Below are 23,658 nucleotides of genomic sequence, written 5' to 3'. Positions count from 1 at the left end.
CCCTACACAATAATAAATTAGACCCTATAATATCCCTTTGAATGTACATAGATTTTACTAACAGAAGAATGGAATTTTCTATAGCCCTTAAGTTTTTGAGTAGTACAAATTATTCAAGTATTAATAGCAGGAATAAAACACACCTGTATAGCTGTAAAATAAATGTTTCTGTTGCCTGGGAGTATTAGCTAGGCATAGAAAATTCAGTAGTAATGTTCTAATATTCTAGTTGTTCCAAAAATCAGCATAATTACTTCCTTCGGTTAACTAGTGTAATCCATTTAATTTTATTTTCTCATGTGTTTGCTGACAACACAATTAAAAAAAATTATAAATAAACCAAAAGAACAATGCAATGCATTTGCCTGAACACTGTTTCCTCTACAATGGCAGTTTGCCAGGGATGGCATGCTTCATTAAATGTATCTAAATATTATGCACTTTGGGCTCAATTATGCCTTTAAGGCACTGGGCCATGCTGAGAACAGAGTGAACTGCATCACCCCCATGAGAGCTCTGGGAAGTACTGTGCCCAAAGGAGATGTTTTGTTCCTATTAGCATTGTATTAAAAGGACATATGGGTTGCTGTGCTACACAAGAGGATGCAGAATATGCTCTTGTCCATATCCGGCCAGCTTTTCTGTCTGATACTGTGAGCAATGACACTCTCCTTGCCTCTTATGAGGCAGCCTGCATGCACTTTTAACAATGGTTGCACCTGCAGTGAGACTGACTGCAAGTGACACATCAAAAGGGTTATTTTTCTGCCAAGACTTACATTGGAGAGGTTATTTTTAAGCAATACAGTCTGATATTTCAAATGGTTTTGGATATTACTGAAACAATATATAAAAGCAATGTTTAATTAAAAGAACAATGATGTTTTGCAGCTCACTTATCCAAAATGTCCCAGAGGCAGAGGACACTAGCTCCTTGCACAGGAGAAGCAGAGATGCATGGAATTTGGACTGGGAATTTCCTTAAGATATTGTTGAGCTCTTCAAGGAGTCCCAGAATGGAGACACAGAAGTTGAGACAGCAGCTGGACCAATTTGACAGCAGCAAGTGTAAGTAAGGTACAGGCTTCATGATTCCAAATACTGTGCAGTTTTTTATTGTAATGGAGGCTGATATTAATTCAACATTACCAAGTCCTTTTCATCATTACAAGTTATCTATTTTTAAAGAAAGCAAACTTGCATGATACTAGGAGTGTCCATCTGTTTCCATCTCCATAGGACAAGGTTTGGAAGTCTCCATAGCAAGTTTATTTGTTTTGGCTATTTTGGGCTGCTTTTACCATTTAGAGTGTAAATATTTGGGCCATAGTGTACTGAGTGCCAAATCATACCCAGAGTAAGTGGTAGGAAAATATGTACTAAAAAGTCCAACCTTTAAAATAGGAAAAGTATATTGCAAGAAATTCTGTAGTAAGCATAATGGTCAAAACCATATTTAATTAAACCAATGTTTAATTAAAAGAACAATTATATTTTCCACCTCACTTGTCCAAAATATGTCCCAGAGGCAGAGGATGCTAGCTCCTTGAACAGGAGGAAGAAAGAGACATGGGGTCTGGACTGGGAATTGGCTTGAGACTTTTTTGCATTCTTCAAAGAGTCAAAACATCTTTGTGGCCCTTAATTAGCATAGATACTCTTATTTACCTAGACACATGATTACTTTTTTTAATTTAATAAATTAAAAGAATATATAGTCACATATTTTAATAACAAATGTAGGTAGCTCAATCCATGAGAGCTGAAGGCATAAAAGCACAGCCTTCCCTGCCTCCTGACATATGCTATATGTATTGGTAAATTTGCATCTGTGCAGAAAAATGCAGGGAAGCTTTCCTAATGCAGATATGGTATGGAAGTGGGCATGGGCCTCAGTATTTATCATTTAACTGTTCACCAGGTGATACACATTATTTTTCAGTTGGAACTATCTGTAGCACTTAACTCCTTGTTGGTATATGTGTTTTATTTATTTTATGGTGTGTTTATAAATTGTACAGATGTATAAATAGGTTTAGAATTTTGTGATTATTGCCTAGCAGTTTTAACTGGTTCACGGCTCCTGTGTTCAGCACTGTTTGTATAGTCCCTTCCACCTCTTCTCTTCCCCAATTTTGTTATCTGTGGTAATCAATCATTCTAGCCAGCAGCACTCAGTCTATTGTTGATGACTGACGTGGTCAGACAGGAGTTCCTGCATACTGTTGAAGTTATAAAAGTTTGAGGCATCAGTACATAACAGTAATATATCTGCTGGATACTACTAGAGAGAGGAAGCTGCAATGAGGTGGGGTACATCACATCTGCCTTGGGTATTGTGTGGCTGGGGTTAGGGTGCATAGAGCAGGCACACAATACCATAATTAGGGGTGGATGAAAAGTGCACCTGCCCCAAGTTAGGAAGGGTGCCAGAATTACCCCTCAGATCCTCAGAGTCTGCACCCCACCAGCATACCTTTGCCACATACTCCAAATCAGTCCCTGGCTGCTGCTGCCTCTTGAAGAGCAATAGCCAAGGCAGGTAGAACATGCAGCGGCAGTAGCAGCAGCTCAGCCAGGCACTGTTTAGGAGGTCCTGGCATGGGTAAGACTTCTGCACCCTCTGCCACTGCTCTTGGAACTGTACACCCTCCTCCTCCCCCCACCCTGCTTGCAGGGTTTGCCCCGGGTGCCAACTCTGCTTGTTATGCCACTGTAGGCATGCCATGTGTTCACTGTTTTGCTTAGTCCTTTAACAATGAGGAACATGCCTGAAAAATTACTTTCCCTTAACAATGACTTCTGTCCAGACTCCAAGGAACTAATAAGCCTGTCTGTTAATTTTCAATACCCTTCTCCTTGTATCTGTTCTCTCTATACGTGAACAAAAACAAAGATGAAACAAATCCATTCATTGTCACTGTTGCATGTATGTATGCATCTGGACATATACATACATACCCATACAGGCTTATACGGCTATAATATAAAAACAGGTGAGTAATATGTGCTTTAATAACAGCCCCTTTGCTCACATAAAATAACATAAATCAACTTCTTGTAAACAGAAACGTGTACTTTCTTCTTTTTTCTATTCTTTTATCTTTTGAGTAGACAAAAAGTTCTCAAAAATAATATATTCCTTGCTATGCTATAATTAAAAAGCAAATATTTTCTTCCTTGCTGCCATCAGTTGGTATTGATATGGAATATAAGGACAAAAGCATCAGGTCTATTATGGTGTATTTGTCATTGTTTTTAATTTCATTAGTTGTATTTAAATATTCATCAGTATATACTCTCCCCTGTTGTTTGTCTTTAAATGTATTTTAGGATGGAGCTTGCTATACCAATGGTAATCGATGATTTTATTACTCGGGTTATTTGTGGAATACCACAAACAAGATTTTATCAGTGCAAAAGGCATTATATGAATTAGATAGTCATATGGCATTAGTGCTTCCTCTATCCTCGCCAAATAAGCTCTGAACATCCACATCTGATGGAAGCAGAAAAAAAGAGATTTTTTTTTTTTTTAATTTATTTACTTGCAAGAGCTTATGCAAAAACTAAAGGAAAAGATGAAGCCAGATCTCATCTGATGTTTTTGCCTAGGATCTTAGGCTTAATATGACAAATACCTAATTATACTTTACTAAATAGGACCCTTCAAACACATCTCACCTTATTGCCTTTTTGTTGTTGTATAATTCTATAATCCTCTTACTGTCTCCTGGCATTTCTATACATTGCAACTTTATTGCTATTTGCTTTTCAGGAGAGAGAGAGAGAAAAAAAAAGTCTGCTTTTAAGCTTATCAATATGAAACAGTGTAGTGGATTTGGTAACTGAAAAGAGGGTCATTCTGCAATAGTGCTCTTTATGAATAATATGAAATGGTGCCAATTCTCACTGGAAATATTAGATAAGCCCCTCCCACCCACACACCCTTATTTTATTTTTAGCAAGAGCACTACTTGGATTTCACAAACTTTCTTATCCGGGATCTATGCAGCACGTTAAATTCTATACAAGACTAAAAAAACTGCTAAAACAACATTAAAGTTGCAACATCCAACATTCAGAAATTACAAAATGCCAATGTTTAAGGTTGTCTGTATACATTAATTAAAGGGACTTAATTGTTTGTTGCCAAGAGGTTTTACAGCATAAGAATATTCAGACTTTGGTCTCGGTTCAGTTCCACGTTCTGTGGTGTTAGGCAGTCTACTAGACTTTCTGCTTTGGTTCCTTTAGTTTTTCCTAATTGCCTTCTGCGCCTTGTTCCCCCACCTCAGCTCTTGCCCTTGCCCTGTTCTAGGTTGTCCTATATCTTCATGGATCCTATCTCTTGGCCTGCTTATTTACTTCTGGTTCCCAGGTTCTGTCCTGCTCCCCAGCTTTCTGCTTCTCTTGTCCATCCCTGCATCTCCTTCAGTCATCCTTCTGACTTCAAGTTAAGAGTGTTTTCAAATCCTCCTCCATTATGTTAGTGTCCTCAGGGAATGCCTTCAGAACACAGAGAAGACATGCCTATTCTCTCTGTCATGTTCCTTTCACTCTAATAGCAGTGATAGGCAATGTTCTTTTTGTTCACACCTCTTTCATTAATATAGATCAGTTTAACCTGGTGTCCCCAGAGATGCATGCTCTTAGTGCTGAAAACTGAAGGTTTGGTGTGGAGCAAAAAGGAGGTCTAGTTGAAAAGACCTCAACAAAGTTCCTAAGCATAATTTCATTAAGGAGTTTTAATGTTAACATTGGTTGTTATTTTCAATTGTGAGAATATAAAATTTATCAGCAGAAATTTCAGATATAAGTATAAAATGGCAAGGATGCATGCCTTTTTGCAACACATGTTTTATATCTAACCTAAGCCTGAGATAGTGGGCCAGTAAAAGAAAATGCAAGCTCCTAATTAGAGATAAGACTGAGTGAAAAATACTCGATTTCAACACACTGAACTTTTGTGGTGTACAGAATCCAGATCCAGTTAATCTTTTCTCTACCTGGATTATAATAGAGGGTTACATTGCAATTGAACTGACAAAGAATGTGTTACATTTGAAAGCTTGCTTAACTATCCCAACCACACAGGTATAATTCCATTTTTCAGGATTTCCAATTTTTTTAGTCATACTTCAGATCCTATTCAAAGGATCTTTAAAATCATGAGAAAATATCCACACTTTGTCATATCCAGATAGTTTCTTAGTCACTGACAAATAGGCTCTGTTAGGTCCCATCTTAATTGGCATTTGCACTTTTGGCCTTCAGATCAATTGGTTATTTAAGCCTGTCTTCCTCCACTTGAATGATCATCTCAAACTGAGAGTTGTATGAAGCTTTTAACACGTTGCATGTTTTTTGTTTGTAACTGAATAGGTCTAATTTAAAATCCCCTTTTGTTCTAAATCACAACAGGTTGGCTGTTGGCGTCTATACTAGAAATTACAAAAATCATAACTCACCTGCTGTTTAAAACTAGCATGATATGAATGATATAGAATTGTACTTGTTCAGAGTTGTGAACCCACTTTGGACTAGGATGGCATTAGGGGTTGGCCAGCTGAAAGCATATTTCCTTATCTTAGTGGAGCCAGCCTCCTAAAACAGTGGGCCAGATTCTGTTCCACCTGTTAAGCACATAAGCAGATTGCCTAACTGCAATTCTGTTGCATTTCATATCAGTCCCTGAAGTAATGCTAATACAAAAGGTAGATCCTTCTCCTCCATTTTTTTTTTGTGACTCACTCTTAAGGGTGAGATGACAAACTGCTACAGAAAAAAAAGCATTACTGGATTTACAAGGTGGAATAGAATCTTGCATATGTGCATAGGTTCACTTAGATGCCCAATAGGTGGAATAGGATCTGGCCATGTGTGTTTTATGCTTTTCTGAAGGCTCTGAAGTTAAGTAACGCCATTTTGCAGGCATTTTCTGGAACAGACTCTGGAAATTAAATTGGCAATATTTATGGCTCCTTTAATCTTTTTCTTGTTTCCCTTGGGTTAGCTCTTCAATTGCATTTGAGATGCATTCAGTGCAGCGGAGTAAGGGAGCAAAGATAGCTCAAAATTTACTTTTTTTTGCCCCAAATTCTGGGATGGGCACCCTGGTACTTGGAGAGGTAGTCTCTTGAGAACCCTCAGGATTTCTCTCACACAAAGTGAATGTTCAGAGAGCCTGTTAAACTAGTGGAGCCAGAGATGCTGCTCTGTGCTAAGGAGCATAAAGAAGTCTTTCTCTTTCAGACCCCTTATCAGCAGTCAGCAACATACGGCCTGCACACAAGATCTGGCCCACAGATCCTGAAAGGGCTTTAGTGGTATATCAGCAGTGGGGAGCTTTGGTGGCAATGTGGGGCTTTGCCCATGCCCGTGCCTGTGCTAGGGTCAAGCAGTGAAGAGCTATGCCCACACCATAGCTGGGGCGCAGAGAGAAGTGACAGCAGAGAAGCAGCTGTAGCAGTGGTTGCCTCTAAATGCTGGGTTGTTTTGCCCCGTGGTTTTGAAAAGTTTCCTACCCCTGCCCTCAATATACCTACTTTCAGATACAACCCTAGCATTAAAAGGAATTGTGGATACCCTTGGCCCTATATGATTGGCTGTATGGGTAGCTTTCATTAGTCATCTGTCTGATTCACCTTTTTACTTTGGAAAAGGGTTATTTTATCTCCCCAAATAGAGTGTAGACTATGCCTTGCTGGTTGAGAACTTGTCAAACAGTTCACACATAGCATAGGCCTAATCTTTAGTTTCCTCGTAGAATATGACTTTCATTGGAAATGTATTGAAATGTGCACTTTCTCCTCTTAGAAAATTTAAAGTAGAAACGTTATTTCGTTAGCTATTCAAAAACCTGTTCAGTTACTATATGACATTTCATGTATATGAAAATCTCACTATATGGGATCCTATTTTTACAAAGAACAGAAAAAAATATTTTTCTGATATTTTTACAAAGATACTAGCATCTGCAAAATCAGCTAACCTTTCCCTGTTTAGAATTGCTGAATGGGTTAGACCAAGGCAGAGGACAATTCAAATGCCTTGACAGCACCAAAGTATTGTTACTGATGGTCATAAAAAGCAGAGTTCAATAAGTGCGCCCTTCAAATATTGCCCTGATAGATATAGGCTGTACAGTGCTGTTGGCAATTGGGTATAATAAAAATCTATTTTGTGTATTACAACAAGACAATTAATAGAACAGCAACATGATGATGAATTTGAATGAAGTAAACTAAAATAATTACACAAAACCTCCTGATAAATATATCATGAGTGGGATATATTTATTTTCCCCAAGCCCTTTTTACATTCTGTACTCAATAAATTTGCCATGCATACCATAACTTCATTATACAAAAATAATTTAGTTTTATCTTTGCTTTTCTTTGAACAGGAAAATAAATATTGTGAGTAGGTATCATGGTGAGCTGAACATTTACCTTCTTAAATGATTTTAGTTCAGTGAAGAATCAAATGCAGTAGTATTTTAATGGTGTGAAAGAGATTTATTAAGACTTTGTTTTGAATCAATAAGCTATGCTACTTACGTAGTGTAGTGCTTTATCTTCTGAATATCAGTTGGTATTTTAGAGGTTATATATAAATATATATTTTTCCCCTAAAAAGTAACACCTATCATATAATGATAACTTTTGTGGGCCAGAGTATGCCAGTATTACTCATGCTGAGTAACACTACTCAGCAAGCAAGACTTGATTTCAGTACAAGGCTATTCCTGGAGTGGTTACCTACTCAACACAAGTGGGGACAAGATTCTGGTCCTAAATAGGTAATGTAAACATGGAATAATGCCTTTTGTGTGTCTTTTACATAAAGATTTCACACAGGATCTGATTTCAGGTATTTGGCGTAAGACTGGAACAACACCAGCTATTACACCTTTTTTTTGTCCATGTTTGTGTGAGATCGTGATCAGAATCTGGCCCATCAATTGTTTTTTGCTTGTTTTTCACTGTATGTTTGTATTAGAACCACAAAACATGAGAACCACAGAATACAAAGGATTAAAATTTACCCCTTTAAGATGAAATAGTCACCTGTAGAAAGGATATTTTTTCCAGTGGAGCATTTTGTTCTCCCCTAAAATAAAAGTAGAGTGGAGGGTAAGCCTATCAGGGAATTCTGTCATTCCTAGTGTTAACATGTACTGATGTATGCTGTAATATTGTGCTAGGTATTGGTTTTAGAAGCCACTGACAGATGCACATACTTCTCTCCTGGGAAAACAGTAGCTCCCAACCCTTACTCTGTACACATAGATCTGTTGCAGTACATTATCATTCTGTTGTTTCTGTCTGCTAATTTAGATTAGGATAAGTATTAATGTTGCATTACAGTGGGTGCATCTACTGCTCATTAATGCACCTTAGATACTGCACGCTTTGGGCATTTATACACGTACTTTTGTCTGCTCCGATGTGCTAGAAGTCTAGCGTGTCAGAGCAGACTCAATTAATCTCTCTCCACCTCCCCTCCCAACTCTAGTGTTATCATTAAGATGAAAATTTTATATCAGTCTTCCTTTTCAAGAACTTGCCACAGCTTCAGGCAAACCCAAAGATGTAAGGGAAAACATTTCTTTATACATTAAAAAAAATCATATAAAAGTATTTAATGGATTTGCTTTTTCTTATACACTTATTTTAAAAAGAAATCCAGTTTCTAAGCAGAATAAACACATGAGGCAATAAGTCACTGTGGAAAAACGAGGCATCAATATGCAAGTTCACTGAACTGATGAAATGAAATTATATTATTAACCTGATAATGGTTTTATGTAAAACCAATTCTAATGCCATTGCTTAAATACTGTAATGTATTTTGGATTATAAGAGGACTTCTGAGAGACATTTCTGTCTTTGCTACAGAAATATGCATGTATATGTGTATTTTTCATTTCTGTATGTTTGATGTTTTAGAAACCAACTAAGTTGGACTAGATAGGTGGCTACAGATCCAAAATACTCTGCAACATCCTTTAATGTCAGTGGATACAATTTGAACAAATGCTGTCCTTGGTTTTCTTGTTCCTGAAATTGGTACTATGCTTTCAAGAACAACACTGAGATGTTACCAATGCTTGATGCCAGCAAGCTGTTCTCAGAACTTAAACTGCTTTAAGGAAAAGAAGTTCCATTAGGGCATAAATTGTTGGCACAGAATTTTTTCTGAAATAGAAAGTGAAAACAAGTTCTTCTAGCGCATTTCTTACCTGTGATGAATTAACGTGGCACTTAAGTAGAAATATGCCGTTCCCTGCCTTAAAGAGTTTCAGGAAAAGGGCTTTTCACTTTTTGGTCTCAGCCTGATTCTAGTCAATCAGTTTCCCCCTAAATTTTTTGTTAATTTTAACTTCCTTTCTGTTGGTTTTGGCTGTAAATATTTATAGGTCATTCTGAGCCATGCTTTAAAGTTCAGGTCTCAAATAATTTGTTGCTTCTGAATCAATGCTGGATAGATGTGCTCATAGCACCAATGCAAAGACTTAAAAACATATTTAAGGCCTTCCCTCTTCAACAACTTAAGCACTGACATAAATGAAATGTAAACATGTCTTAATTGCTTTGCCAAATTTGGGCCCAACTGTATACGTTGTTGGCTTCTGCTGGCTGGAATGTCATACCTTGCCCAGTAGATGTGACAACATTGCTTTTGGGGGATAGGAATCTTAATATCATGACGGCTACTCCAGAATTTTCTTTAGCTCCAGTATTTCACAGACAGAAAAAAACATCTTTTGGAAGTGAAGTTCCCGTGTTGTTTTTCCTGCTGCACATGTGTAATTTACCTGCTGTCCAAACTGCCTTCAGAAATCGTTTGGTTCTTCCTTATTAGGTTTATTCTCATACAAAGGCATTGTGAGAGGAGGAATACTTTTGAGGACCTCTCTCATGTTAATAAAAGTGTTATTGCGTTGACTAATTCACTAAAGATTTGAAGGCTTTGGCATTAAAAGAATGTGACTTCCCCTTAAAATATGTAGTTTTACAAGTAGTCAGATCAAGGAACTCATCATTTGTTAAAGCAGGTGCTATTTCTCTTCAAATGATCAGCCACTCCTGATCCTCTTCAGATGAATGTAAGAATCACCTCTTTGACATTTCTGGATTGACAGGAGCATTTCAAAACACACCTCTTTTGCAAGGAAACAAGATACGGTACTGTCTGCCACATGCCATGAAAAAAGAAACCTAGATGAAATTTGGCTGCCAGTGTGAAGCCTGAATATGTGAAATTATATATCAGATAAAAAGAATAATTAAATATAAAGAATACTTCACAGACTATGCATGTTTTTCCCTTAATAATGCTTTGACTATATGTTTTATATAATTAAATCCTATTCTACAACATGTGTATTAAATGAACAAATAATATAATTTTTTCAAGTAACAGAACTAAGGTAACAGACCTAAGAGATCTAAAGGTGGGCTGAGTGACGTCATCTCATGGACCATATATGATCCACAGGCTGCTAGTTGGACAATTCAGTGTCAAGGCGTGTTATATTTATTTACAACGAGAGAGCAGTTGATTTCTTGTCAGGAAATGACTTAAATGAGCAATATAAAAGGAAATCTATCTCCCCAAAGTAATCTCTAATCTTATTCTAGGCCATAAGAAATTCTTCTCTCAGGATTTTTTTTAATGAATTGCCCATTCAGCAAGAATAAATTACATTGTAGGTCATACAACATCAAGTGCACTCATTCCAAATGATGATTTTGTTCTCCGCTCAAATGAATGAGTACTATAGATCCTGATATAATGACACAAACAGTATTTAAATAAAATTCAACTGGAGTTGTGATTGAAGAAGTTATCATATTCCGTTAAGTCTAGAATATAAACTCTTGGATTAAATGCATACTGTTTTCTTTTTTCTTTATTTTTTTTAAGTTGCTTTATTCATTTCCCAGTTGATCATATCCAGTATCTGCCACAGGGTAAATCTGTTCATAAAGATCTTTCTCAGGGTTACACTGGTGTTTGTGACAAGTAGGTAAATGCCCTTTTTGCAGCCAGAAACAAGTGTTATAAACGTACTATAATTTAACCCTTGTTTCAAAGAAATAATTTGGCATTGTTGCTCAGAATCAATGAATTTAAAAACAGTCAATTTTCTATGGGAGTGAAACTCTACCTTAATAGTTTATAGAAATTTTGGGGGGTTTTGGTATAAGATCATGACATTAAATTGTAGTGAGTTAAATATTTTACCTAAAATCTAGCTGATTACTTTATTGTGTCAGCTGTTTTCTGCTCAATTTTTAAATGTACTTGGAATGCTCAGAAGACTTTTGAAGTAATTCCCAGCATCATTCTGGATTACTGTTTATGGATTGAAATGTTTATTCTTTGTTATAATCTCTGCTTCAAGCACAAAGTTGAACTAAATTTTTTTTTAAGTAAATTAAGAAAGCTAGATCAGTAAACTTCCCACACTATCCTGCCAACCAGAGAGGGTGTCTCACTATTTAATTTATTACTGAAGAATGAGGCAGCTTGCCTCTGGGATTGATTGAAGTCTTTTTATTCTTGACACCTTCATAGTCAGCTGCTCAGCATGGGTAAACTCAAGCAACACAAGTCTCAGCCTTTGGCAAGAAAAGAAATTCTACAAGCAATTGGCTAATGCCTCACAAAGAAGTTTCAAGAGAGGTCTATGTGGGATACAAAACCAAACAGCAGTAAATTGAAACTGCCCGCTGAAGACAAAATGTATCATTTTGCGAAAGGCATATCAGAACGTTGTATACTCTATTCAGTCTGACAATGGCATTCAGGAAGACAGAGTTGATTTTCTTGTATTAGTAGCTAGTGACCAAAATATTTAAACAAAGTAATGACTTCATATGTAAAAGTTTTGCTTTGTATGATAGAAATTATGGCCCTTTTATGCTTTGCTGGGTTTTGTGGAAGTAATATATTAAGATAATGTTAAAAATAGTATGAAGCTATTAAAGACTGAGATGGTTGGATATTTGGTAGCAGAGACCATATATGTACCCAGAGATGATCCGAGTAGGGTGCGGAGCTTGAGGCAAATCAGTTTGTGCAGGGCCCTGCCCTTGGACATGAGGAAGCCAGTGGCAGATTCGACGGCATGGGGATGGGAATGGTGGTGAGCAACTGGATGCGCCGAATTCAGCAGCGGATTTGGTGGCAGGGATGCCAAGTGGCCGAATGTGAAGCCAGTGGCAGTGCGGAGTCACCATGCTGCTCTGCCTGGCTCCGTGGGGCCCCCCAAAGCATGGGGCCCAGGGCAGTTGCCCCAATTTGTGCCCCCCAGGGATGGCCCTGTATGTACCTTAAATAGTCAGGTTATATAGTCATGCTTAGATCCTGATTTCTATTTTTGAGTAAAGGGCCCTAAAATTGGAAAAAAAATATATATATTTATACCCACTTAAAGGTTGCCAGAGTTCGGCATGACCTTAGATTAAATTGAGGATGAGGCCTCTGATGAACAAATTATACCAGATTAAAGTGGGAAGAAGGACCTGCCATGCGTCAACGGCTCTGTGGTAACTGTTTCATATGGCTGCTCCTATCTCATGGTTACTGGAATCTCAACTAATGAACCTTACCCCTCAATGAGTCAGGACTAAAGTACCCTAGTTTAGCCGGTGCTTACCTCGGGATAGAAGCAGACACAAGAAAAAGTTACCGTAAAGCAACATGCACTCCTCCTTCCCTTTTAATTTGGTATATTTTGTACATCCATCTATCCCCTAAGCTTCCCAGATGAAAAGCAATATAGAAATATATTTGCAACATTTTTTTGTGAATTAAAAATAGTTCCAGCTTTGGTCATTACTGCTTTTGCTCTTCTAAACTGATGTATCACTAAGAAAATATCCCATATCTACATAAATTCGATTTAAGTAATGGGTGAGTTATGGAACAGGACTGATCAAGAGCAATCAAAATAGCATTTTCATTTTACATGATGATATTTAATATCTCTATAACAAAGTCCATGGGGCAGGGAATAGCTTTAGCATTTTAGTTTGAAATCTGAATGTAAATGAAAGTTGTTGCATTTGGTAAAACTTTGTCTACAGTATTGTATTTTACCAGCTCTTGATTCTTTTCAGAGGACATCAGATAATAAGCAATACTCTGCCTGATACATTTAAGCAACTGAGAGAAAAGATTGTAAATTGTGGGAATTAATGGAAAACCTTCAAGAAAAAATATCCACACTACATGTGTAGAAAGCTGAATGGCAAGTGGTCTTCTGTTCCATAACTATGGTACAGCTTGTATTCCATATAATGCTTCTAGTTGGGTCTATACCAGATTTGTCCTGCTAAATCCTTAAGGTAAGTAGTCTCCTTGAGCAACATTTTTTGTAACAAGCCTGTATTATCTTTAATCTCATACAGGACCCTGAGAAACAACTAAAAATATTTATAGAAGGACTGAATGAATTGGGAAGTTTATAATAGGAAAGGACCTTTACATTTCTGTATCCACACTGGTCCAAATAATTATAGCCTTTGATTAGTATCTATTTGGTAGCATTTTTAGTGGCTTGTGTGATAAGAAAATAGATCAAATCACAATTTTGACTTGGTGTAAAATTGAAGTGCTTGATACTAAAATGAATTTATATTGACTGGATGAAAAAACAACTTTATACAGTTAAACCTAGGGCTCCTTTCCTAATTGTCCTGTTTAATGTCCTGTAGGCTAGTAGAGTTTATTTCCAGAATGTTGAAGGGATAGATGTGTGTGAAGGACAGCACTATTGCTGGCTGTTAACTATTGCAATGAAACTGGTTAAGCTTATACAATATACTAACACCATCTTTCACACTATAGCTGTTTACCTCAGAAGGAAAATTAGTGACATATTTCTTATATAGTTTTATTTCTTGGGAAACTGTGTTATACTTGGCACAGCAAATATTTATCAAAAACCATGATCTTGAGTAAGATTTTTATGGTGTGAGCTCAGGCTAAAACCTGCCCCTTTCAATATAACTGGGTCACATTGACTATACCAAGAGTTTGCAGATCATACTTATGGCCCTAAAGCTATGAAGGTGGTAGGAGTTATCCCAGTGATTCTTAACCAGGGTGCCATGGCACTTGGGGTATGTTGAGATCCTTTCAAGGGTGCCATAGGGTACCACACAATGCCCTGTTAGGTTTGCAAACATGGTTTACAAATAAACTCAGAGTTTTAAATTGGGAATTCAGGTGTTAAAAGCATTCTGCCCTGATGGTCTTCCTGAGTTCTTTGCAACAGAAGAATTGTTCTATTCTTTTTCACTGTGTTTTTGGTTGTAGCCATGTTGATCTAAGGACATAAGGCAGGCAAGGCTCTTTGAGGAGATGGGATATCTTTTATTAGTGTAGCAGGCTTGGCTTTTGGAGCTTGGGTTGAGTCCCAGGCTTGAAATCTTGCTGTTTTGATTGGTGGAGCTCATCCCCCAATCAGGAGGCAGCAAGAGGAGTTCAGTCATGCCCCTTTCCTGGGGGAAGGGGGAGATGAGTTCCCTCCCCCCCCCCATGGACCTGATTGAAGACTGCAATGCTCAGGTCCAGAAGACTTCAGGGGCGGAGCCCTGGAGCATATAAAAGGAGCTGCATGCCCAGCATGAGGGAAGCACATCCGGGAGGGAGAAGAGAGAAGAGCGAGGCTTAGAAGAGCTGAGATGAGCTGCAAAGCAGGGTGAAGCAGTAGCTCAGAAGTGCCCCTGAAGACTTCCATCAGTGGGGAATGGCGGACGGCTCCAGCAGCTAGGCTCTCGGTGTGCAGCACACCATATGGCGTCCAGACCCAGGGAGCTGTGTGAGGTGGCTCAGGTCTGCAACCTCTGGCGTGTGGCCAGAGACACGGTGCACAGGATGGTGCATGGAGTAGGACCTTTGGAGTGCTTGGGCAGCTCAGGTCCTCAACCCCTGGAATGAGGCTGGGAGCTCGGTGCAGGAGGCACTGCACAGAGGGTCCAGGAGCGGACCGAGCCTGGTGCTGCACGAGGCAGCCCAGGCCTCCAACCCATAGCAAAAGGTTGAGTCCAGAGAGCCAGACAGTGATCGGGTTACTGAGCCAGCAGACAGGGCCAAGCCAGAGGCCCCAGAATCCCTGTATAGCAGAGCTCTGTTCCATGGGACAGTGACCCCCCTGAAGCCCACTGCAGGCGAGAGAGCAGTCTGGTGCAGAAGATGAGGACCACCCTCCAGGCCTAGGAGCCGAGAGTTGCAGGAAAAAGAGGATTCCCAAAGGGAAGGGGAGTCCCCCCCACCTTGTTAGTTAAGGACTCCTGAAAGGGGAGGTCCCACTGAGAGGGCCTCCCCTAAAGTTACCAGCTTCTTTGTAGGGCTTTGGGAAAAGCCCAAGGGCATTGGGGTTTCCCCTCAGGATTGAGTTTATCTTTGGGGTTTATCTGTTTCAGATCAGATACTTACCTGTGACTTACCTGTATCTGGAGCACTGGTATAAGGTTTTATGTCAATAAAACCCAGAGGGTTTTAGAAATATACCCAAAAAATACCCAGAGGGTATTGTTTATGTTAGTGGTTTAGATATCTTATAAATATATATATATACATTGTACATATGTTTGTATCCATGTTCCTTCCCCTTGTGATAAGTTAATGTAAATAAATGTGTATATAGTTAAGTCCCCTGGCTGTCCTGGCCTGGTTTTATAGGGACGGAGGGAAACTGAGCGGTGTGCAGTTTCCACCCCACAGCACGTCTGCCAGCTAACAATCCCCTTGAATTGGAGAAGGAGAGTATATACCCAAGTTACCTGGGATACATTAGATTCAGTTGGTCTAATATTATATGTATAATAACTTAATAATAACTGATATATAATAACTACTCAATTGGTCTAATAAAAGATATCACATCTACTCAAAGAACCTTGCCTGTCTATTCTTTTTCAGTAGTCAAAAAGAGTGAAAATGAAAAGCTGACATTTTCCAAGGGGTACCTTGAGTCTATGGAGAATAGTAAATATAGCAACTTACACTTAAGACAATGAGAAAAGTAATTTCTGCAACAATAGCCCTTTTAGTCTGACCTAAGCAGTATACAAGGATTTAAAACAAAAGCTAATGAAAAGAAAAATTAAATTGGGGATAAATGAAAAATGAGATAAAATGCTGCATGAGATTTTTAAAATTATATTAGTCCTGACTAACCCAATAGTATCATTTTAATTTATTTATTTATTTATTTTTGGATAAGATGAGGCTTCTTCCTATCATATGTAGGCTTTCTGGTCTGCTGCTGTCCAAAGAATCTTACTGAGGATGAGCACTAACCAGCTACTTCATCTCTTCTGTCTAGTAACTGCAGTCTTGGTCCTGTGTTACATGATGTCAAAAGACCACAAAATTACAGGACTGGAAAATTGAAATTTTGCTATCTCAGATATATTCTTGTTCTATTTTAATTTTTGATTCTTTATGTTAACATATTTTACTTAATTGGAATATGGATTAAGCCTGTGTAAAGCCAGTTCATACTGGCAAAATTTCCTTTAAACATAAGCCCTAGCTCTGCCCTCAAAACAGCAGTTTATAAAAGAACCTGATTTGGCTGCTTGCAGATGTTAAAAATGAAACAAAACTGAGCTTTACTTTAAACTCCACATGCTTCTGCACCAAGCCCAGTGCATGTCCAATAGAGGCAGCACGATAGTTGGAGCTGGCTCCCCTGATGTCTGTTTAGACTGGGCGCTTTAGTGGAGGTTTTTTTGGTGCTTTTATCTAATAGCTGATTGAATCATTTTAGATAAAAGTGTCAAAAAGTGCTGCTGAAGTGCCCAATATATACAGACGCAGTGAAGCCGGGTCAAAGTAATGTGCTGCTTCTTACAATAAAGTGTGTTTGTCTGTTTTAACATCTGCAAGAAGCTTCCCATATCTTCTTAAGAACAGTTTAGCTGTTTAGTGTTTTCATTGCTTTGGGCGCACACTCGTAATTTTGGTTTAAAACCAAAATGGACAGCTCTGTCCCTAACCAAGTTAGTTTTGCTACCATTGGTGAGATCTTTCAGTTGGACTAAAAACCTTTAAAACTAGGGCAAACAGCCTCCTAGTTTTGAAGTCATAAGAAAAATGCATTTATTGCATTGATTTGATTATCTACTTGGTTAATTGAATGATTTGACCAATTTATGACTTAACCCAATATAACTTTTTAATATATTGATGAAAGTTGCAGCCTTCATTTGCTTTCTAGTTAGTGTAATGAAAATAATTGATAAATTTTATCTTCAGCAAATTTTCATATCTCTTTGTTGGTTTTAATAGATGAATATATTTTAAGGCTAGAAGGAACTAATTAGGGTAATGTAGTCAGTTTTATAAGTTGATCATTTGCCATGCATCCAGATCTTCAAAGCTTCTAGATCCATGTTGCTTATTAGAAGAAATGTGACTACCTTCCTTCCTGTACATTAGAAAAACTTAAAAGTCAAATCAAGAAAATATTTTCCTAAAGCCATAAGCAATAGGCTAAAGCAACAGAAATGCCAAATAAAAAAATAGTCTCATTTAATTAGAATTAAATCCTCAGAGTAGTTAAATCATCCAATTAGTTAAAAAACAAATCAATCCTAATAAATTGCAAGAAGGACACTCTCCATTTAGTTATGCATTTTAACTAAAGAATCTCCCCAAAGTCATTCTAATTCATCATTTAAATTGTTAAGGTTTTTAATCCCCAGACCAAATCATCATCCAGTTTCTGGGACAGAACCCCAGTGCTCCAAATACTGGATAATTATAACCAATAATAAAAATTTATTCTTAGATTTAAATTTCTGTGTGGTGGCTGACCCTTTCTTATTCCCCGTAATACAAACTTAATGCAGATTTTAACAGAGTCTTCAGGATAAGCAGAAATTTGACAACATTTCTTTGCCACAGATTAGAAATTACCAATTTATCTCTCTCAGGAATTTTAAATACAGAATGCACCTTACTGAGTAGTTTTGTTATATCACTGTTTAAGTCAAGGAAACTTTTCTTTCTTGTACCTTCCCTATGTGAATTTTATAGGTTCATACATGAATTCAACACACTTTTATTTTCGCACCCTAAAAGTGAAACAGATTCTGATTGCTATTGATAATGAAGGAAAAGCATGATCCAGATTTTGAGAGGGGATGTTTAGACAATTTTGGATGTAGCTGAGAATATGTTAGGAAGAAAGAAAAGGACCAAGAAAGAACAATGCATCTCAGATGAGGTGTTGAAACTGATTGAGAACAGAAGAAAAATATGACCAGAGAATAGGCAGCAGGTGTACAGTACAAGGTATAAGTCTTGATAAGCAGTAAAACTGAGGAACTAAAAGGCTTGGTCAATAGATAACATACCATAGGAAGAGTACAAACTCTCAATATCTCAAAGACAAAAACAGTGGCCCTAACAGAAGAAGAATAAGACCTGACATTTCTGGTGAAAGGGAAAGAAGTTGATGGGGGTTGAAGAGCTTTTGTACATAGGCTCGGTCATTAATCAAGATAGTTCGTGTGAATGGGATATCCAAAGGATTAGGCTTAGCATGAACAGCCATGGCAAATCTATCAAGTATCTGGAAGAATAGAGGGGTCAGCTTAAAAATCAGTCTTTTTTGAAGACAGCTGTGTGGAGAACAGCCATATATGGCTGTTAAAATTGGACATTGAAAAACAGATATTCAGAGACTAGAAGCATTTGAAAAAATAGGCTTATAGAAAATATTGAGAATCCTGTAGACAGAAAAAAAATCTAAGGAAAAAATAGATATGACCAGAGACCTTGTAATTGCATTTAAGAGAAGAAAGTTTTAATTCTTTGGACAGGTTCTTAGAGAAGGGAACTGGGAGAGAAGACTGTCCCAGGGGAGCTGGGATGCCGAAGGAACCCCGGGGCAGCAAGGAGTCCTACTTACCTCCCACAGAGCCGGGGGAGGCGCGTACACTGAGGACGCCGGTGCGGGTGATCAGCCGGGCGTTTATCCGACTGTGGCAGAGCAGCGGGGGTGGAGGACGCCTCCCAGAAAAAACAAAAAACGGCCCTGCTGAGGCAGCGGGGCGGCTGGTGAGGAGAGACCAGGGGAGTGAGCTCTGGCATGAAGGAGATCAGCCGCCGCACTCAGCTGCAGCGAGAGCAAGGGGTGGAGCCAGGGCGGGCTCCGAGAAAGCCGGCAACAGAACCGGCATCAGTGCTGGCGGTGGGACCGGCTCCGATGCTGTTGGCGGCACCGGTGAGAAAGCCGGCTACATTGTAGGCAGCAGAGCTGGTGGAGGAACCAGAGGCATCTGGAGCAACAAAGCCAGGGAGGAAATTGACTGCGTTGCAGGCAGCAGAGCCGGGGAAGGAACCGGAACCATCCTAAGCAGCAGAGCCGGTGGAGGAACTGGCTGCACTGCAGGCAGAAGGGCCAGCGAGGGAACCGGCCGCATTCCAGGCAGCAGAGCTGGTGAAGGAACCGGCTGCTTCGTAAGCAGCAGAGCCGGTGGAGAAACCAGCAGCCGGATTAAGGAAGGAGCCGAGGCGGAAGGACTGGGCTGGCGACCCTGGCAGACGGCACATTGAGCCAAGGACCTTTACGGATGGCCGGCAGGTTTGGGGTAAGACAGCGGCAGGCCTAGGACACCGTGGAAGAGCTAGGACACCGTGGAAGAGCTACAGGGGGTGAGTGGCCGGGGTGTAGGGGAGGACGGAGCCGCAAGACTACCCGCCGGGGACCACGCCAACTCTGGTGGCTACCCCAAGGAAGGACCCCCCACTGAAGTTACATTCAAAATCGTGGCAGGTGCGTTCAGGGGTCCTCCTGACATCAGCAGGGGTAGCCTCCGGGGTCCACCCGTAAGCCCGGGGCCCACAAGATCTAGGGCTTGGGTGAAGGCGGCGCGGGAACACCTATTAGAGCAGAGGCGGGTACAAAGACACTCATTCAAGGATGTATAGATAAAAGGAGGAATGGAATAACAAGAATAAATGACATAGAGGAGTAGACAGAAATAGGAATTGATCAGACAATAAGATTTGTAAAGAAATAGCTGTGGAGATAAACTGGCTCAATAAAGGGCAGTTGGATAGAATAATTAAACAAATCAAAGTAAACAAATAGCAGAAATGAAGAACATGATAAAAGAGTGGGTTTTGAACTTCTCAGCTCTCTGCCTTCTGGATCTGATGGCAGGTGGTAACATTCTGGTGAGACAGCACTTTCCATCAGGGAGATTCATCATCAGTTGCAGTGGCCTTTTATTTATCCTGGCTTCTTTCTCCCACAGAGGCCAAGTTAGAGGTTTAAGAAGGTCATTCTTCCCTCACCTGTCCTCTCAGCCTTTCCTTTCATTCTTATAGTTTGTGGACTTCGGTTGCTTGGCCTTGTAGTCTCTCCTTTCAAGGTCTCCAGACAAATCAGGTCGGAAGCCTACCTTGAAGTCACCTAGTTTGAACCAATCATGTTCAAATTAAGTTGTCTTTAGCAAGGATCAATTTGGAAATGTCCCACAACTCACCTATTTTGATATTGTTTTGTGCTGCATAACATAGAGACTCTAGATATGGGTCCTAATTGAAGAATATCAATTCCTGGGCGTACTCGCCAGGTCTCAAACATCCGGTCTCGTGCGGCCTTGGTCCAGGCGGCTGGTAGAGGACATCCCGTGATCCTATAGGTCCGTGGCTGTCCATGGACATCCCGTGATCCTGTAGGTCCGTGGGCTGTCGTCTATCCCCTGAGTGACTTCCCCCCATCTCACCTGCCATGACTTTGAATGTTACTCCAGTTGGGGGGCCAGCCACCCAGGGTTGGCTGCAGCGTGTCGACTGCCCGGCGGTAGTCTGTGGGGCTCCACCTCCCCTACACCCCAACCTCATGCCAACCTCTGGCGGGTCCTTGGATCTTCTTGGCTGTACCCCCGACAATGTTTGTTTTCCCTGGGACCTGTTGGCTTATGTGTCCCCCACCACGCTCTAGGACCTGCCTCCTGAGACGACTAACTCAATCAGAAATAAGGCTATGGAAAATTGCATCCTCCTGGCTCAAACCGTCCCTACCCGGGACTCCAAAACTCACACTACACTTCAACAAAAATGGAGGCTCAAAAAAAAATACAATACAATGTCCTCCCATACATATTGCCTCACCCTATCTCTCAGCCCCTCCAAAAAGGGGAAAACTAAAGAAAGGAAAGACTAACGAAAATCTAGTGTGTGAGGACCTGACCGGTCCTTTACCCCTAACCTTATGTTAGGGCGATAGTCGACCCTTCACGCTCTCTGACCCTGCTGAGGTCTGGCCTGTTGGGGTCAACGTAGACCATGGCCCTTTGCCCCGGGTTGTTACAGCTCTCCCTCTGCCCTGTATGACATGGGTCGTCGTCCTTCTCCCCTGTAGGCTGCTATTCTGGGGTGTCTCCCTATATATCCAGCCACCACTCAGGTCGTGGGCTGGCACCCAGCCTCTGGCCGGGCTGTACCTCAGTTTCCCTCACTGCCCCGTTCTGTCCTCAGCCGGTGGGAAACCTCCCTTATCTCCTGCGCTTCTCCGGTGCTCCCACCTCTGTCAGCAAGGAGAACCTCCTTCAGCTCTGTTGTCCCTCCGTCGACCCTGCCTCTGCCAGCACAGGGAGCCTCTTCTGGCTCCTCTGTCTCATCAACGCTTTGTCTCTTGTTGCAGCAGAGGGCCCCTGCCAGCTCTCTCACCCTTCAGGTATTCCGGGCAGTGCCCAGTTCAGAGACCTCGCCGTCTCTGCTCTGCTCCCCCCGCCATCTTGCCCGGAGGTTCGTTTTATCCTCGCCAGCCGGTGATTGCCAGTGACGTCACCGGCTGGTTTCTGCTGGATAAAAGTGCAGCTTATGATCTGCGCAGATTTCCCCTTTCCCTCCAGCTGCATCGTGAGACCTGTTGCTTCCACTAAGGGATCTCTTTGAGTTATTTTTATATCTTTTTCCTTTCTGTCATGTGCTCCCTGCCCCAGGGGGTCCCTGTCTGTTGTTTGGGGTTCTTTCCCCCATTTTTCCCTGGGACACTGGGTATTTCAGAAGCAGGCCTGGTCTTATCTTTGTGAATAGTCTTCATTGCACCATCTATTAACAGAAAAGTCAATGTAAAAAGGCTAATTGGAAACAAGATCCTAGCAATAACCAGCCCCTCAACATTACTTCAAGAACAGACATTCAAGAAGCCTGAGCCAGAATTGATTCAATCTTTGCAGGTTTGTCTAACCTGGCTAGGCTAAATCACTTTGTAACTGCACAGACATCCCCTCTGGACTGAAAAAATGCTGACACATGCCTGCAGTAGATCAGGCTAGAAGCTGGGGGGCACTAGAGCAGCCCTCCCTTCCCTTCCATGGGGCTGAGCTATGGGGAGGGCGTAGCCAGGCCCCAGCAGGGTGCTGTGATTAGGGAGGTTTGCCCTGCCCTTGATAACAGAGCATTTATCAGTTCTGTTATAAGCATTTAGCACCCCATCAGAAAACAAAGCCTCGCTTATTAGTTCAAGCTCTTCTTAAACAACTTTTTTTAAAAAAAAGCAAATGCAGGGACATTACCAGCTGAGTTGTTAATTAGCTCCAAAACCCCCTAAGTAGACACTGTCCTGTCTGCCTTACACAGCATTAGCTAGCATACCATATGCTGGCTATGGTCCATGCTGTGGGAGAGAGGAGGAAGGGATCTTTCCTTTAGCAGCAAGTGGTGAGAAGGGACAGAAGTGAGTCACGAGGAAGCGAGCAGACCCTGCTGTGCCTGCAAGTCTCTGCCAGAGCTACAACCAGGGAGCAGAGTGGAGGGGCTAGCTCTGCTGTGGAGCATAGAGCCCCACTCAGTCCAGAGAGCATGCTGGGATGCTGGGGGACTCTGATTTAACTTAAACCAGCAATGGGGTATGGGACAGACATTGCATAAACCAGTTTGACCCAAATCAGTTAAGTCTGATACTACATTCAACCAGGTTTATCTCAAACCAGTTTCAGCCATTTTCAGACTGGTTTATGTGCACTGAACATCTGTTCTGTTACAGGTTTAAACCAGTTTCTGATCACTTAAGCTGGGTTCTGTGTAATATCTATCTCTAGCCATGGTAATCCATGAGTTAAAATATGAACTTTTTGACAACTAATGTCCCTGTTCTGATTTTTTTTTCAACAACTTAATATCAACAACTTAATATCTGGGCCCCCTCCTCCTTGTCTCAGTCAAGATATAAATAAAATCTTCAGTTCCCAAGGTGGAATCATGGTTCCATTGAAATCCATGGGAATTTTGCCACTGACTACAGTGCTACCAGGATTTTACCACACATCTTTCCTTACTGCACAATACAAGGTTATACTTATTGATTGCCTCCCTTAGGTGGGATTGGACTTGAGAACTCAGAAGGCCTATGTTCATATAAGCATGTATGTTCATTTTCTCTTCCTACCATTATCTAGGGGCATTTATGTTCCAAATAACAAGGCTTCAAAATGGAGCAAAGGGAGAAGGATTGAAACCGGGAATTCTTGTGGAAGACAAAGCACTTAATGATGTCACATAAATTAGATTTGTAATGAATTTGTACATGAAATGAATAAGGATAGCTAGCTTTTGTGGAAAAGGGATTGATTTTCTTAGCACTTCTTATGATCTGTTATACTGATG

At 40.4% G+C, this 23,658-nt stretch overlaps 1 protein-coding gene across 1 annotated transcript; it reads left to right on the top strand.

The window, feature by feature from the left end:
* Window positions 1-12,142: 12,142 nt before the first annotated feature.
* Window positions 12,143-19,593, top strand: LOC112551163 (circumsporozoite protein-like). Its single transcript, XM_025210570.1, has 2 exons — window positions 12,143-12,239; window positions 18,956-19,593. The coding sequence occupies exons 1-2, from the start codon at window positions 12,143-12,145 to the stop codon at window positions 19,591-19,593; spliced, it is 735 nt and encodes a 244-aa protein (XP_025066355.1).
* The last annotated feature ends 4,065 nt before the right edge of the window (window positions 19,594-23,658 follow it).

This window comes from Alligator sinensis, unplaced genomic scaffold (assembly GCF_000455745.1).
Source record: "Alligator sinensis unplaced genomic scaffold, ASM45574v1 scaffold1130_1, whole genome shotgun sequence".
In the NCBI taxonomy this organism is placed as follows: Eukaryota; Metazoa; Chordata; order Crocodylia; family Alligatoridae; genus Alligator; species Alligator sinensis.
This window is presented reverse-complemented; position numbering and strand designations above follow the sequence as displayed.